This window comes from Panulirus ornatus, chromosome 37, assembly GCF_036320965.1.
Source record: "Panulirus ornatus isolate Po-2019 chromosome 37, ASM3632096v1, whole genome shotgun sequence".
Lineage (NCBI taxonomy): Eukaryota > Metazoa > Arthropoda > Malacostraca > Decapoda > Palinuridae > Panulirus > Panulirus ornatus.
This window is the reverse complement of record NC_092260.1, coordinates 22463860-22482027: the sequence shown is the minus strand read 5'-3', so window position 1 is coordinate 22482027 and position 18168 is coordinate 22463860. Positions and strand designations below refer to the sequence as shown.

Below are 18168 nucleotides of genomic sequence, written 5' to 3'. Positions count from 1 at the left end.
TGTGTGGATCAGGTGTTTGCTTTGAAGAATGTATGAGAGAAATACTTAGAAAAACAGGAGGATTTGTATGTAGCATTTATGGATCTGGAGAAGGCATATGATAGGGTTGATAGAGATGCTTTATGAAAGGTTTTAACAGTATATGGTGTGGGAGGTAAGTTACTGGAAGCAGTGAAAAGTTTTTACTGGGGATGTAAAGCATGTGTATGAGTAGGAAGAGAGAAGAGTGATTGGTTCCCAGTGAACGTTGGGGTGTGTGATGTCCCCATGGTTAATTTGTTTATGGATAGGATGGTTAAGGAGGTAAATGCAACTGTTTTGGAGAGAGGGGCAAGTGTGCAGTCTGTTGGGGATGATAGGTCCTAGGAAGTGAGTCAGTTGTTGTTCATCGATGATACAGATATGGTGGCTGATTCGAGTGAGAAACTGCAGAAGTTGGTGACTGAGTTTGAAAAGTGTGTGAAAGGAGAAAGTTGAGAGTAAATGTGAATAAGAGCAAGTTTATTAGGTTCAGTAGGGTTGAGGGACAAGTTAATTGGGATGTAAGTTTGAATGGAGAAGAATGGAGGAAGTGAAGTGTTTTAGATATCTGGGAGTGGGCTTAGGAGATGGAACCATGGAAGCAGAAGTGTCACAGGACAGGGGAGGGGGGATAAAGATTCTGGGAGCAGTGAAGAATATGTGGAAAGAGAGAGCATTATCTCAGAGAGCAAAAATGGGTATGTTTGAGGGAATAGTAGTTCCAACAATGTTATATGGTTGTGAGGCCTGGGCTATAGATAGGGTTGTATGGAGGAGGCTGGATGCAATGGAAGTGAAATGTTTGAGGGCAATATGTGGTGTGAGGTGGTTTGGTCAAGTAAATAATGAAAGGGCAAGAGAGATGTATGGAAACAAAAAGAGTGTGGTTGAGAGAGCAGAAGAGGTTGTGTTGATATAGTTTGGACATATGGAGAGAATGAGTGAGGAAAGATTGACAAAGAGGATATATGCGTCAGAGTTGGAGAAACAAGAAGCAGGAGACCAAATTGGAGGTGAAGAAGGATGGAGTGAAAATGATTTTGAGCTATCGGGGCCTAAACATACAGGAGAGTAAGAGGCATGTAAGGAATAGAGTGAACTGGAACAATGTGGTATAACAGGGTCAATGTTATGTCAATAGACTGAACCAGGGCATGTGAATTGTCTGGGGTAAGCCATGGAAAGGTCTGTGGGGCCTGGATGTGGATAGGGTGCTGTGGTTTTGGTGCGTTAAACATGACAGATAGAGGCTGAGTTCGAACGAATGTGGCTTTTTCTTGTCTATTTTCCTGGCGCTACCTTGCTGAAGCAGGGGGTAGCGATGCTGTTTTTTTTTTGTTTTTGTTATTTTTATATTGTGATTCTTTGGTAGCTATTTTGAATTATTTTGAAAAGTAATGTTAAGAAATAGTATTTTTCTCTCTGTATCCAGCATTTGGCAGCCCAGTATCCAATGGAGCGATTGAACTTAAGTCTTCCCCACAGTTCTTTATTCCCTGCACATGTTAATATCCCTTGCATCTACATTCTTCCTCAGTCCAACTTTTCATCTCACTTTTGGTTATCCCCTGCCTTCTAGTGTCACCCCATTAATATACATATTCAGAAACATTCATCATCCATCTTTTCTGTGCAACAGTTCAAGATGGTACATCTTGAAATGTCTTCTTTCTTGTTATCAGTCCAACCTTTTTCTGTATCATCTTTTTGCCATTCTTTCTCTTTCTGTCCAATATCATATGAATTGAACAAACAGATTTCATGAAATCAGTCTTTACTGCCTGTTTTTGCCATGTTATTGTGCATTACAAACTCATGCTTATCTTGCATGCTTCCCAATCATAATTGGCATTAGAGCATCACCCAGCCTCCTATCCTTAACATCTTTTCCAATATCTCCTCTTCCATTCCTATATGTTTATGAAACCACCTAAAAAAGATCATAATGAAATAGAATAATAACCCTCTTAAATCTCTTACTTTGAAATTTATTTCACATCCTATCACTGTTTTTCACATACTTTCACCTTCCTGTAGCAAACACATGCATTTAGTTTCCTGTTATTGCATACAGTTCCTATGCCACCAACACAGTATCATTTTTGTGGGAAAAATAACTTTGAAATGGAAAGTATCAGATAAGATACCCCTGTGTCAGGATTGCAGGAAATGGGGGAAGGGGTCAGAAAAGAGGTAGAGATATGGAATGCTTTATGGGATATGTTGAGGATATACTTGTGGAACAACTGTTGAATGGTATAAAAAAGTTCTATCGAGAAGCAAATGCATGTGTAAGTGTGGGTGGAGAGTTGAGCAAAAGTTTCAGTATATATGTAGGTGTGAGGCAGGGCTGTGTGGTTACCGTGTCTTTTTAACATATAAATAGTTGTGATAAGAGAGATGAAAGCACAGCTAGGGAAAGGGGATGCAGAGATAGTGTGGTGGAGAGATATGGTGGCACATGACAGACCTGTTTGTGGATAATGTTGTTTGCCGAGAGTGAAGAGGAATGGCAGAAGTCTGAAAGTGTGTTTTATGATGTGTATAAGTGTAGGCAATTGAAGAGTAATACAAGTAAAAGTAATAGTGTTTGAAAGGAAACATAGTGAAAAATATAGATTTTGCAAAGCCAAAGCCCTATAAAGTGAGAGAAGAAAGTGTACTAAACTGTTTTATAGATATTGGAGAGAAAGACTGGGAGAGGTGACAATTTAAATATTGGGAACTGTCCTAATGTAAGTTTGTGAATAATGAAGGAGAGATAAGGGAGAGAGCATAACAGATTAGAAGAGTCATTGGGTCCCTTAAAAGACCAATGAAGGGTAGAGGTGTATGGAAGTAAAGAAAAAATTAAGAGACAGTATAGCACTCTCAACCCTGACCTATGCAGTCAAAACTTGGTCATGGAATGAGTCACTGAGGTCAAGAATCCAGGCTATAGAAATGAGCTATTTGAGAGGAGCTTATGGCATGATTGGATGGAAAGAAGAAAGAAATGAGGGTTTGTATGAGCGATTTGGTATGGCAGGGAATGCAAAGGGAATGAATTGTGGAGTGGTAGAGTGGGTGAAACTTTAAGGTGGTTTGGGCATGTGGAAAGAATGCAAGACTGGGAGTTTACAAGGATAGTGTATGATATTACAATAAAGGGGTTGATATGAGAGGAAGACCACTTGTGACATGGGGAAATAAAGTTGAAGAGCACAGGAGGGAGAGGAATGATGGTATAATGTGTAGAATGGTGTATGTGAGGGAGGCGTGTAAGTAACGGGGAATCTTTTGCTGTGGCCAATTCCCTGATGGGAGTTCCTGGCAGGAATGGGCATTGGAGATATAGATAGATATAGATACTAGACAAATAGTTTAGGATCAAATGAGCTCAAAGCATTTTGTATATGAAGTGGTATATATGGAGACACTAATCTTGCTTGACAAATCAGCTTGGTGGGTAATGTGAAAAAGTAAAATGCATTGTAAAAGTGTGAAGTCTCTACATCACTTTAGCACATTGGAAATTTGTTGAGGATGTAGATATCTGTATCTGATCCACACCAATAGATTGAGGGTGGATTAATGATAATAGATGGAAAGATCAGTTGAATAGTCTTTCCATTCACTGATACTCTGACTCGCATCCAGTTTGCTAAAGTGACACAAACATCGTGTTTCTTTTTCATTTTACTCAAATTGATTTGTTACATGAAGCCAGTCTCCAATCATACCACTCCAATTCAAAATGGCTCCCTTAATAACAAATCATTTCTCTGACATCATGTGAAATATATTTAGCACCAATAATATTTCTCACTGCAGGCATTCATATCTGTTGTGGCTTACCCTTTACTCTTGCCATCAGCTGTAATACTAATTATATTTTTGATCATTATCTGCCATATGTTTGAGATAACCATTCCTTCATAAAAGGCTTTCATGCACCTTTGAAATTTCACATGTACACATCAGAGTTAGGACTAGAACTTCATGCATATCTTTTGTATACACTGCAAATAGTGGTAGATCATTTAAGAAGTAGGTCACCTTCACCTGTCTGTTATGTGGCTTGACTTCTCTCTGATAGATGTTTACACTGTCTTCTTTAAGACAGGGTATATGTGTTTTATATAGTATCCTTTTCCTCTCTTGCATTGTAATAGTAGGTGTAATGCCATCTTGCTTTCTCTCGACAGGAGCCACCTCAGATTACATTTCGCAAAAAGGAGAAAGGTGGTGTGAACCTTCAATGTGTTGTACAGCAAACTGAGCTAGACATGGAGCTTGTCAAGGTTTGCATTGTTATACTTAACTTATTAACATTTTGAGTGCCTGACCATCATCAACAGAGTGAACCCAGAGTTAGGTGACTAATGGTGACCAGCCTGGAAAGTTTTACAAAATATTATAATTGTGTTTTTTGTTCATCTTTTGTTGTAAATATTTTTTATGCGATGTTATGGACATGATATTTCTGGTCATATTTAATCAGTTTTTACGTATTTTTTGTTGGAAGTCATTTCCCTAACATTATGAATGAAAAGTAATTACGTTTCACGACATCAGAAGTCATCATATTTATGATATTGTAGGGTATAGTACACATACTGCAGTGAGTTTTAGTGCCAGAATTTTCCTCTATTCTGGTCTTATTCTGTATTGTTTACTCTTACATGTGATGCACCAAAAGACACAGATGACCATATAGCATCATCAGAAGGCAAGCATTATTTTTTATTTTTAGATTCAGTGAGGAAGTGAGCTAAGGTTTTTTGGATACAGCTGCACACATCACCAGAACATCCTAGTGCTGAAGATGATGATTATTTAGCATAAATGTGATGTATACAATGTTCAAAAGCTTTGGTAGGAAAAGCAGGGCTGACTGGATTAATTGTAATGTATCTTGTAGAGCTGGTGAAACTACTGCCTATTAGAATAAGGTAGCTGCTCCAAGTTTTATATTTTATATTCATCAGACTTGAAAAACTTTTCTAGGATTTTGTCATATCATAACTGATTTTTTTCTTCAGGTATCTATACTTACAGCCTCATGGCTGATGGTACATAATAGACTGTATAAATGTGCATGTATATGCATATTAAATTATGATAGCATTTGGAAATAGGTATACCTTTTCAGTTTATATGTAGCCAGATATGTGACAGTTGTTTTTGATGATATGGCTAGTCATATGTGTGTGTCAGTCAGAGTAGGCTTAATCTTTTGTGTAGGTTTTTTTTTTTTTTTTTTTTTTTTTTTTTTTTTTTTTTTTTTTTTATACTTTGTCGCCGTCTCCCGCGTTTGCGAGGTAGCGCAAGGAAACAGACGAAAGAAATGGCCCAACCCCCCCCCCCCCCATACACATGTACATACACACGTCCACACACGCAAATATACATACCTACACAGCTTTCCATGGTTTACCCCAGACGCTTCACATGCCTTGCTTCAATCCACTGACAGCACGTCAACCCCTGTATACCACATGACTCCAATTCACTCTATTTCTTGCCCTCCTTTCACCCTCCTGCATGTTCAGGCCCCGATCACACAAAATCTTTTTCACTCCATCTTTCCACCTCCAATTTGGTCTCCCTCTTCTCCTTGTTCCCTCCACCTCCGACACATATATCCTCTTGGTCAATCTCTCCTCACTCATTCTCTCCATGTGCCCAAACCATTTCAAAACACCCTCTTCTGCTCTCTCAACCACGCTCTTTTTATTTCCACACATCTCTCTTACCCTTACGTTACTTACTCGATCAAACCACCTCACACCACACATTGTCCTCAAACATCTCATTTCCAGCACATCCATCCTCCTGCGCACATCTCTATCCATAGCCCACGCCTCGCAACCATACAACATTGTTGGAACCACTATTCCCTCAAACATACCCATTTTTGCTTTCCGAGATAGTGTTCTCGACTTCCACACATTTTTCAAGGCTCCCAAAATTTTCGCCCCCTCCCCCACCCTATGATCCACTTCCGCTTCCATGGTTCCATCCGCTGACAGATCCACTCCCAGATATCTAAAACACTTCACTTCCTCCAGTTTTTCTCCATTCAAACTCACCTCCCAATTGACTTGACCCTCACCCCTACTGTACCTAATAACCTTGCTCTTATTCACATTTACTCTCAACTTTCTTCTTCCACACACTTTACCAAACTCAGTCACCAGCTTCTGCAGTTTCTCACATGAATCAGCCACCAGCGCTGTATCATCAGCGAACAACAACTGACTCACTTCCCAAGCTCTCTCATCCCCAACAGACTTCATACTTGCCCCTCTTTCCAGGACTCTTGCATTTACCTCCCTTACAACCCCATCCATAAACAAATTAAACAACCATGGAGACATCACACACCCCTGCCGCAAACCTACATTCACTGAGAACCAATCACTTTCCTCTCTTCCTACACGTACACATGCCTTACATCCTCGATAAAAACTTTTCACTGCTTCTAACAACTTGCCTCCCACACCATATATTCTTAATACCTTCCACAGAGCATCTCTATCAACTCTATCATATGCCTTCTCCAGATCCATAAATGCTACATACAAATCCATTTGCTTTTCTAAGTATTTCTCACATACATTCTTCAAAGCAAACACCTGATCCACACATCCTCTACCACTTCTGAAACCGCACTGCTCTTCCCCAATCTGATGCTCTGTACATGCCTTCACCCTCTCAATCAATACCCTCCCATATAATTTACCAGGAATACTCAACAAACTTATACCTCTGTAATTTGAGCACTCACTCTTATCCCCTTTGCCTTTGTACAATGGCACTATGCACGCATTCCGCCAATCCTCAGGCACCTCACCATGAGTCATACATACATTAAATAACCTTACCAACCAGTCAACAATACAGTCACCCCCTTTCTTAATAAATTCCACTGCAATACCATCCAAACCTGCTGCCTTGCCGGCTTTCATCTTCCGCAAAGCTTTTACTACCTCTTCTCTGTTTACCAAATCATTTTCCCTAACCCTCTCACTTTGCACACCACCTCGACCAAAACACCCTATATCTGCCACTCTGTCATCAGACACATTCAACAAACCTTCAAAATACTCATTCCATCTCCTTCTCACATCACCGCTACTTGTTATCACCTCCCCATTTACGCCCTTCACTGAAGTTCCCATTTGCTCCCTTGTCTTACGCACCCTATTTACCTCCTTCCAGAACATCTTTTTATTTTCCCTAAAATTTACTGATAGTCTCTCACCCCAACTCTCATTTGCCCTTTTTTTCACCTCTTGCACCTTTCTCTTGACCTCCTGTCTCTTTCTTTTATACTTCTCCCACTCAATTGCATTTTTTCCCTGCAAAAATCGTCCAAATGCCTCTCTCTTCTCTTTCACTAATACTCTTACTTCTTCATCCCACCACTCACTACCCTTTCTAAACAGCCCACCTCCCACTCTTCTCATGCCACAAGCATCTTTTGCGCAATCCATCACTGATTCCCTAAATACATCCCATTCCTCCCCCACTCCCCTTACTTCCATTGTTCTCACCTTTTTCCATTCTGTACACAGTCTCTCCTGGTACTTCCCCACACAGGTCTCCTTCCCAAGCTCACTTACTCTCACCACCTTCTTCACCCCAACATTCACTCCTCTTTTCTGAAAACCCATACTAATCTTCACCTTAGCCTCCACAAGATAATGATCAGACATCCCTCCAGTTGCACCTCTCAGCACATTAACATCCAAAAGTCTCTCTTTCGCACGCCTGTCAATTAACACGTAATCCAATGACGCTCTCTGGCCATCTCTCCTACTTACATAAGTATACTTATGTATATCTCGCTTCTTAAACCAGGTATTCCCAATCATCAGTCCTTTTTCAGCACATAAATCTACAAGCTCTTCACCATTTCCATTTACAACACTGAACACCCCATGCATACCAATTATTCCCTCAACTGCCACATTACTCACCTTTGCATTCAAATCACCCATCACTATAACCCGGTCTCGTGCATCAAAACCGCTAACACACTCATTTAGCTGCTCCCAAAACACTTGCCTTTACAGTAAGAGATATTTGTGGTCATATATAATCTGTTTACTTGCAACAGTTCATAATTATTCCAAATAAAAGGCCTGACCCTCTTTTGTGTAGGTACTTGGCATTATTTCCTGTGGACTCAGTCCTATTTTACTCATTTGTAACTAATTCTTACTTTTCATGAATTGTTGTGTGAATGCTTCTTTTCACAGTATAACATTAGTGTATTACACCCACAGACAATTCTAGCTGAATATCGAATCCATAATGCTGACATTGTCCTGAAGTATGATGCAACAGCAGACGATTTGATTGATGTGATAGAGGGCAACCGTGTCTATATTCCATGCATCTACCTCCTTAATAAGATTGGTAGGTCAGCATTATTGCTCATCACTTTTTCCATGAAAATGTTAAGAGTGTGAATGCCATTGGTGTGTGAAAGAGTAAGTTTATATCGATGCTATTTTAATCTTGAAGGCCTTTCTCTTCTTAGAAATGCAATTTAAAAATCACTTTGTAAAGTCTGAATACCCCTAGTACAAAAAAGAATTTTAATTGATACATACACATGTTCAGGAAATTCTCAATTAGTTTACTTGCAACAGTTCATAATTATTCCAAATAAAAGGCCTGACCCTCTATTCAGTTAGAGTCATGAATGGAGCATAGTTCTGTACATTGGAGCATCCAGCTTTTGATTTCACCACCTCATCTCCTTGACTTCCTTTCATAAATCTTATTTCTTGCTTGTTCCTCACATGTCACATCTTTCCTTTACAGTAAGAGATATTTGTGGTCATATATAATCTGTTTTTGCATATTTTTGTTTGTGTAAGTCATATCCCTAGCATGATGAATGAAAAATAATTCAATTTCACACTTCCAGTACAGTCATCAGATTTATTATAAGTATAGAATGTGTACCCTGGGGATAGGGGAGAAAGAATACTGCCCATGTATTCCCTGTGTTTCATTGAAGGCGACTAAAAGGGGCAGAAGTTGGGGACTGGAAATCCATGCCTACTCTTTTACTTTTGCAAATGAAGGAACAGAGAAAGGAGCTAAGTGAGGATTTTTTCCTCAAAGGCTTAGTCGTCTGTTCTTGACACTATCTCGCTAATGCAGGAAATGGTGAATATGTTTGAAAGAAAGAAAAGAATATGTAATCATAATAGAGATTGTAGGGTACTACAAGAAATATTCTTAGACATTTTTTTATATTTTTTACTTTTATGGTATTATGCATTGCTTATCCATACGTGTGATGAACCATGAGACACAAAAATGGATTATCTGCCTTCTTGTGGTTGTAGTTGGTTGGCAGCCACCAACCATAAAGGTATATTACCAGTACTACCCATCTGGGCTTGGGAGGGTTAGTGATGGCTCCGTAGTGAGCCAGCAGTTTAGTGGTTAAGTTTTACTCCTTTAACTTTAGGTAGCTATCTTTCCTTTCTGCCTCATGCACACATGGACTGCTGGTATTCTGTGCACAAACATTCAGTCTCTTTGACAACAATTAACTCACCCACCTCAGTCTTTACAAATCTAGATTTTCCTGCAGAGAGCTTTGCACTGGCCCTGCCTTTTGTCAAAATGGTAGGAGCAGTAGATAGGTAGTAGGTAGGAATGTTAGACAGGAGCTTTAGATAGAAACATTAGGTCATAATAAGTAGGAGCATTAGTTGGGAGTGTTACGTAGTAATAGTAGTAGTAGGTTGTAACATTAGGCAGAAATATTAATAGTTGGTTGGAATATTAGGTAGTAGCTCTGAAAACACTGTCCTAGAGTTGCCCTCTGCCAGCGATTAAAAGCTAAGAAGCTGCACTGGATTTCAACAGTTATGGAGACCTGCTTTGGCCACCCCCTTGAGGGAGTTCACAAAGAGAACAGGCATCACTGATGTAGATAGATAGGCTTGTGGTTCATTTGCCAGATTTCTCCATACCACAGTACCCTAATTTTGCCAATAATGTTGAATGCTTATCCTTTCCTTCAAGTTTTCCCTCAAGAAAATCCCACTACCTCTGTTTCACCTCAAACAAAACTGCATACAGTATCTGAATTATCCTTTTTTTTCCCCTAGGAATATCATATTGCAGCAGCCTCTTAAAGTGATCTTTTATTCCTCTCATGCCAGTTAATCTTATGAATGTACATCTTTTCAAAAGCAGGTTTAAGCAGATGGGACTGCATGTATAAAGAGGCAAGATATTTAAGAAATCTACAGAGAGTTTATGGAGTAATTAATGCATAAGCCACAGAGAGTGAAGGTGAGGAGAGGAGGATGCAGATAGCTAGGTACTACAGAGAATAATTACTCTGGTGTTGTATACATGATATGGCAAATGTTCACATACCTTTGAATTTCAGATCAGATCAGTATTGAAGAATTGGACATTATTTACAAGATCCCACATTGTGTACCCATATCTGCTCACCACAAGTGGAACTTCGATGACTTGCTAGAGAAAATGTGGGAGTACCTCAACCTCTGCAGAATGTAAGCAAAGAAATAAAAGCACTAGCTCATTTTTGGCCTGATACCTTAAGGATGGGGTTACAGCAGGGATGTGTGATGTCACCATGGCTGTCTAATTTGTTTATGAATGGGGTCATGAGGGAGTTAAATGCCAGATTCTTGGAGAAGGGGAGAGTATTGCTGTCTATAGGTGGTGAGGGGACCTGGGAAGTGAGTCAGTTGTTTGATGACATAGCAGTAATGACAGATTCGTGTGAGAAACTGCATAAGTTGGTGTGTCTTGAGTGTGTGAAAGAGGAAGTTGATAGTAAATATGAATAAAACCAGGGTTATTAGGTTTAGCAGTGCAGAGGAAAATGCTGGTTGGGAATGCGAGTTTCAGTCAAAATATGGGAGTGGACATGGCAGCAAATGGAACCATGGAAGTGGTTCAAGGGTGGGGGCACAAATGTTTTGTGAGCTTTAAGAATGTGTGAAAAGAGAGGTCTTTATCTGGGAGGGCAAAAATGTAGTGGTGCAGTGTTGTATGGATGTGAGGCATGAGTTTTTAGATGAAGTGCAGAGGAGGATGGATGTGTTGGAAACTAAATGTTTAAGGTCAATATGTGTGTTAATGTGGTTTGTACAGTAAAGAAAAGGGTAAGAGAGAGGTGTGTGGTTGAGAGAGCTGAAGAGAGTACTTGAAATGGTTGGGACAAGGAGAGAATGAATGTGGAGAGGTTGAAGAAGAGGATATAGGGTGTATCAGAAATGCGCAGAAAAGGACAAGGGGGAAACAGAATTGAAGATGGAAGGATGGAGTGAAAAAGGATTTAGTGAATTAGGCCCATATGGTATACACAGGACTTGCTATAAGTGGACTGAATAAGGTCACATGAATCAGCCAGGGGAAATCGCAAAAAGGCCTCTGGGGCTGTGGTTTTGGTACCTAACAAATGTCGGCTGTAGAATGGATGTGAGCGAACGAGGCCTTTTTTCTTCTGTTCCTGGCTTACGTGGGTAAGAGCTAACAAGTATGAAAAAAATCTTGAACGAATTTCATCCATGTGCAAGTTCTTTGGATATGGATATACTAGTTAATCATTTTATCATTTATAGCGATGTATATCTGTAAATTAGACAGTTTATGTGCTTATTTACCATTTAATATTTTACAGCTACACAAAGCCTAAAGGTCAGCTGCCAGATTACAGTGCACCAGTTGTATTGCGAGCAGATAGAAGAACCGTTGAAGATTTTTGCAATAAAATCCATCGCAGTATTATAAGGGAGTTCAAATAGTAAGTGATGGCAAAGATGTGTATACATTATAGTTACTTTACAACATTATGTATGTATGATCTCTAATTTTCCCTGCTTATACGTTAGTACTTCGTCACCCAAATGTTAGTGAATTGCCCAGATTTTTTTTTTTTTCTTTTTTTGCAGTTTCATAGTTACTTTAAAGCAAATGAGAATTTTGAATTCTTATATGTGATATTTTGAGTTGAATTTTAACACTAATAACTTTATATTCTCTTCATACAGTGCCCTGGTGTGGGGGAGCTCAGTAAAACATCAGCCTCAAAAGGTTGGGAAGGAACATGTTTTAAATGATGAAGATGTTGTCCAGATTTGTAAGAAGGTTTAAAATGTATAGCCATAAGTGCAATTTTGATTCTTTAGTATATAAACACACCAGAAAAAAAAAATATAAATTATATGCTCAAAGTCGTACTTCAGAGGGTCTAGTTCTGTTGTTATCAGTGACAGTGAAAATCATATTCCAAAATACTAATTTATTTTAAATAAGTTCATCATGTTGCTTTGTATGTTCAGTTTCAGTATGTTATACTACCATCTTATGTCTAGCATGATTCCTTGTGCTTGCCACTGCTGCTGTTTAGGCAAACAAAATACAAGTGGGTTATTGTGTTAGAAATGTTTGAGGACTATGATGAGGTGTGAGCAGGATTGAATAGATAAGAAATGGCTTGGGTGTGGTAGAAAGAGGATTACATGTGAAAGAGGGTGTGCTGAAATGGTTTGGACTTGAGGAAAGGATGACTAAGAGGGGTATACCTGTCAGAAGTGAAAGAACAACCAAGTAAAAAAGTAAGTAAAACCAAGAAAAACCAAGTAAAAAGTGCTTTCAAGGCTTAGGTCCTGAAAGTGAAGGAGGGTACAAGGGATAGAATGAATTGGATCTATGTAGGTTTTGTACAGTCATTTGGCTGCACCAGGGCAGGTGCAACAGTTGGGGGAAAGGTCTGTGGGGGCCTGGTTGTAGAGAGGGAGATTGGTTTCCCTACATTATACATGAATGAATGAGGACATTGTCCATGTCAGTGTTATTTTAAGGTGGTAAATGGCATGTAAATTTTTTTTTTTTTTTTTTTATTTTAGAGAATTTTGTGTTATTTAACCCTGTATATCTGAAATAGCTTGAAATATATTGATTTTATTTGTCTTCAGAACAGTTACTCAGACCGTACATTTTTAATATCAATGTACCTAGAACATGAAAAATACCATCTAAAGGTTTTTCACATTACAGGGTGGAATATGGTAATAGGATATTGTTACTTAAAACTCTATAATCTATTAAAATGTTCATAAACTTGCTACTGTAACTTTGTAGTTATTAGATAAAAATTTTTATTCATCCACTACATAATTCACAATTACTGCTCCAAGCTTATTTACACAAAAAATTTAAGGGTATCTTGAGGGATTAAAATTTCTTTGTTTCTTCCATATGTATCAAAAAAAAAATTGGGTAGCATTTGCTCTTAGTAGTGACCATACATATCTTTTCAAAAATCAACTTTCTTATTACTGTTCCAATTGGGTGTAGAAGTATTAGGTTTAATGGATAACTTACACCATTTGTCTATAATTTTTGAAAAAAAAAAAAAAAAAATCTTTAAAAGGAGTCAAGACAATTTAGTTCATCATCATGAAGCTTTGAAGACTACATCCCTCTTTACAACTTTTGCTTTCCATATTTAAGTTTTCTTTTTAAATTCATTGGATGTTCCCCATAAGCAACCAGACGTGCATTACTTATGCCTTTGAAGAATGGAATATCCAAATGATTTGCTGGCTTTTTCATATTCAACCTTTTAGGAGGGATTTTTTCTTCTTTCTTGTTCTTTTTCTTGTTCACTTTCTTTTTCTTTTTAAGATTTACTTTCCTTTTCTTAGATAGAGAGCAATCACCTTCATTGCTCCCTGTTGAATTCCTATCTTTGATAGAGTCAAGTTTATCCTGTCCAACAGCCTTAGCCTTCCTTTTCTTTGGCAATATACTATGTTCTACATTGCTGTCAAGAGTTTCAATCATCCTGTTCTCAACAATATCAAGATTATCATATCCTGGATGTTTCTCCTTTTTCTTAGGCCCTTCTTTAGATTCATCTTGGGATAGCTTTATTTTATTAGGCTTTTTCATATTCAACCTTTTAGGAGGGATTTTTTCTTCTTTCTTGTTCTTGTTCACTTTCTTTTTAAGATTTACTTTCCTTTTCTTAGATAGAGAGCAATCACCTTCATTGCTCCCTGTTGAATTCCTATCTTTGATAGAGATTTTTTCTTCTTTCTTGTTCTTGTTCACTTTCTTTTTAAGATTTACTTTCCTTTTCTTAGATAGAGAGCAATCACCTTCATTGCTCCCTGTTGAATTCCTATCTTTGATAGAGTCAAGTTTATCCTGTCCAACAGCCTTAGCCTTCCTTTTCTTTGGCAATATACTATGTTCTACATTGCTGTCAAGAGTTTCAATCATCCTGTTCTCAACAATATCAAGATTATCATATCCTGGATGTTTCTCATTTTTCTTAGGCCCTTCTTTAGATTCACCTTGGGATAGCTTTATTTTATTAGGCTTTTTCATATTCAACCTTTTAGGAGGGATTTTTTCTTCTTTCTTGTTCACTTTCTTTTTCTTTTTAAGATTTACTTTCCTTTTCTTAGATAGAGAGCAATCACCTTCATTGCTCCCTGTTGAATTCCTATCTTTGATAGAGATTTTTTCTTCTTTCTTGTTCTTGGTCACTTTCTTTTTAAGATTTACTTTCCTTTTCTTAGATAGAGAGCAATCACCTTCATTGCTCCCTGTTGAATTCCTATCTTTGATAGAGTCAAGTTTATCCTGTCCAACAGCCTTAGCCTTCCTTTTCTTTGGCAATATACTATGTTCTACATTGCTGTCAAGAGTTTCAATCATCCTGTTCTCAACAATATCAAGATTATCATATCCTGGATGTTTCTCATTTTTCTTAGGCCCTTCTTCAGATTCATCTTGGGATAGCTTTATTTTATTACTACCATTTGTTGTTTCATATCCTGGATCCCTTTCCTTCTTCAGCCATTCTTCAGATTCATCTTCAGATAGCTTTATGTTATTGCTATCACTTGTTTCATTGGCTAACACATTTAATTTGCTAGATTTTTTGTTTTCTCCATTATCTTGGGATAGCTTTATTTTATTACTACCATTTGTTGTTTCATACCCTGGATCCCTTTCCTTCTTCAGCCATTCTTCAGATTCATCTTCAGATAGCTTTATGTTATTGCTATCACTTGTTTCATTGGCTAACACATTTAATTCGCTAGATTTTTTGTTTTCTCCATTATGAAGACTATCTTCTCTTTCATCTCTCAACTTGTTAATAAGAGGTTCCTTATTCATATAAGGTGGCTCTTTGTTTGAGACCTCCAGTTTACTTTTAGCACATAATGCATTAGTATCTTCAACTGTGGAAGTACTTCCACTGCGTTTTGCATTATCTTGTCTTCTTAATTTCTTTTTCAAATTTTTCTCTCTCTTCTTCTCTTCTTCTCTTATATGTAGTTCTTCAGGATTACTGCAAGTAAATTCATATTACAATTATTTTACCATATGAAACAATTAACCATTTTACATGAATTTTTTCTTGGAGCTTCAAATACAGTGAAAGTAATTATTTATAAAAATTTCTTTCATGAGCACTGCAGTCCAAATGTATATAGATGTTTGAGCAATTATCTTCAGGAGATACAGTTATCAAATACTGAAATCTCAACGTCAATGCCTATACTCCCACACACAAAACACCTTCACATTTTATGACCTATGGTCCCCGGCCAGTGGTGTGACTGGCTTCCTTAGCACTGCAGAAGCCTCATAAAAAGAGAAGGAACTGTGGCAGGAATTAAGAAATTATTGGTGGATTCCTGCAGCAAAAGGTTACACCACAAATAAAAAGATATCTTTGGCAAGGCTGTATCATTGGAAATACAGGCTAGTCAAGAACTTCTCACTCCAAAAAAGCCCACTATCCATGCTACAGGCAGAAGCATAACCTTGGGCTGCATGAGCCTTTAGAAAAGAGGTCCTTTACTCCTAAGATGTTCCCAAACCACTCTTCCCCTTTAGCCTTGAGCTTTGTTTCACTCAGAGCTAAAACATCCAGCTTCCTTTCCTCAAACATACCAACTATCTCTCCTTTTTTTATCATCTTGGTTACATCCACACACATTTAGACACCCCAATCTGAGCCTTCGAAGAGGATGAGCACTCCCCGCATGACTCCTTCTTCTGTTTCCCCTTTTAGAAAGTTAAAATATATATATATATATTTCGTTTAAAAGAAAAGAAAGATATATATATATATATATATATATATATATATTTTTTCATACTATTCGCCATTTCCCGCGATAGCGAGGTAGCGTTAAGAACAGAGGACTGGGCCTTTGAGGGAATACCCTCACCTGGCCCCCTTCTCTGTTCCTTCTTTTGGAAAATTAAAATAAAAAAATGAGAGGGGAGGATTTCCAGCCCCCCGCTCCCTTCCCTTTTAGTCGCCTTCTACGACACGCAGGGAATACGTGGGAAGTATTCTTTCTCCCCTATCCCCAGGGATATATATATATATATATATATATCTTTCTTTTCTTTCAAACTATTCGCCATTTCCCGCATTGGCGAGGTAGCGTTAAGAACAGAGGACTGGACCTTTGAGGGAATACCCTCACCTGGCCCAATTCTCTGTTCCTTCTTTTGGGAAAAAAAAAAAAAAAAAAAGAGGCGACTAAAAGGGGAGGGAGCGGGGGGCTGGAAATCCTCCCCTCTCGTTTTTTTTAATTTTCCAAAAGAAGGAACAGAGAATTGGGCCAGGTGAGGGTATTCCCTCAAAGGCCCAGTCCTCTGTTCTTAACGCTACCTCGCTAATGCGGGAAATGGCGAATAGTTTGAAAGAAAAAAAAAATATATATATATGTATTTTTTATTATTTTGCTTTGTCGGTCTCCCGCGTTTGCGAGGTAGCACAAGGAAACAGACGAAAGAAATGGCCCAACCCACCCCCATACACATGTGTATACATACACGTCCACACACGCAAATATACATACCTATACATCTCAATGTACACATATATATACACACACAGACACATACATATATACCCATGCACACAATTCACACAGTCTGCCTTTATTCATTCCCATCGATACCTCGCCACACATGGAATACCATCCCCCCCCCCCCCCCATGTGTGCGAGGCAGCGCTAGGAAAAGACAACAAAGGCCCCATTCGTTCACACTCAGTCTCTAGCTGTCATACAATAATGCCCGAAACCACAGCTCCCTTTCCACATCCAAGCCCCACACAACTTTTCATGGTTTACCCCAGATGCTTCACATGCCCTGATTCAATACACTGACATCACGTCAACCCCAGTATACCACATCGATCCAATTCACTCTATTCCTTGCCCACCTTTCACCCTCCTGCATGTTCAGGCCCCGATCACTCAAAATCTTTTTCACTCCATCTTTCCACCTCCAATTTGGTCTCCCACTTCTCCTCATTCCCTCCACCTTTGACACATATATCCTCTTGGTCAATCTTTCCTCACTCATTCTCTCCATGTGCCCAAACCATTTCAAAACACCCTCTTCTGCTCTCTCAACCACGCTCTTTTTACTTCCACACATCTCTCTTACCCTTACATTACTTACTCGATCAAACCACCTCACACCACACATTGTCTTCAAACATCTCATTTCCAGCACATCCACCCTCCTGCGCATAACTCTATCCATAGCCCACGCCTCGCAACCATACAACATTGTTGGAACCACTATTCCTTCAAACATACCCATTTTTGCTTTCCAAGATAATGTTCTCGACTTCCACACATTCTTCAAGGCCCCCAGGATTTTCGCCCCCTCCCCCACCCTATGATTCACTTCCGCTTCCATGGTTCCATCCACTGCCAGATCCACTCCCAGATATCTAAAACACTTTACTTCCTCCAGTTTTTCTCCATTCAAACTTACCTCCCAATTGACTTGATCCTCAACCCTACTGTACCTAATAACCTTGCTCTTATTCACATTTACTCTCAACTTTCTTCTTTCACACACTTTACCAAACTCAGTCACCAGCTTCTGCAGTTTCTCACATGAATCAGCCACCAGCGCTGTATCATCAGCGAACAACAACTGACTCACTTCCCAAGCTCTCTCATCCCCAACAGACTTCATACTTGCCCCTCTTTCCAAAACTCTTGCATTCACCTCCCTAACAACCCCATCCATAAACAAATTAAACAACCATGGAGACATCACACACCCCTGCCGCAAACCTACATT

The 18168-nt window shown here is 38.8% G+C and overlaps 2 protein-coding genes across 7 annotated transcripts in view; one reads left to right on the top strand and one right to left on the bottom strand.

Moving 5' to 3' along the window:
* The window catches only part of 128up (GTP-binding protein 128up), a 31283-nt gene extending 18290 nt beyond the window's left edge, over positions 1-12993 (top strand). Inside the window, exons 5-9 of the mRNA XM_071683970.1 lie at positions 4209-4304; positions 8298-8430; positions 10436-10565; positions 11702-11824; positions 12072-12993. Of these exons, the coding sequence (XP_071540071.1) occupies positions 4209-4304; positions 8298-8430; positions 10436-10565; positions 11702-11824; positions 12072-12174 (585 nt within the window). The 3' untranslated portion in view covers positions 12175-12993. The remainder of the gene's footprint in view (positions 1-4208; positions 4305-8297; positions 8431-10435; positions 10566-11701; positions 11825-12071) is intronic.
* A 428-nt stretch (positions 12994-13421) lies between these two features.
* LOC139760590 (uncharacterized) overlaps positions 13422-18168 on the bottom strand; it is a 57390-nt gene continuing 52643 nt past the window's right edge. For all 6 annotated transcript variants that reach the window (XM_071683967.1, XM_071683968.1, XM_071683969.1 and 3 more), the window contains exon 13: positions 13422-15391. In XM_071683967.1, coding sequence (XP_071540068.1) covers positions 13510-15391 — 1882 coding nt within the window. In that variant the 3' untranslated portion in view covers positions 13422-13509. The remainder of the gene's footprint in view (positions 15392-18168) is intronic.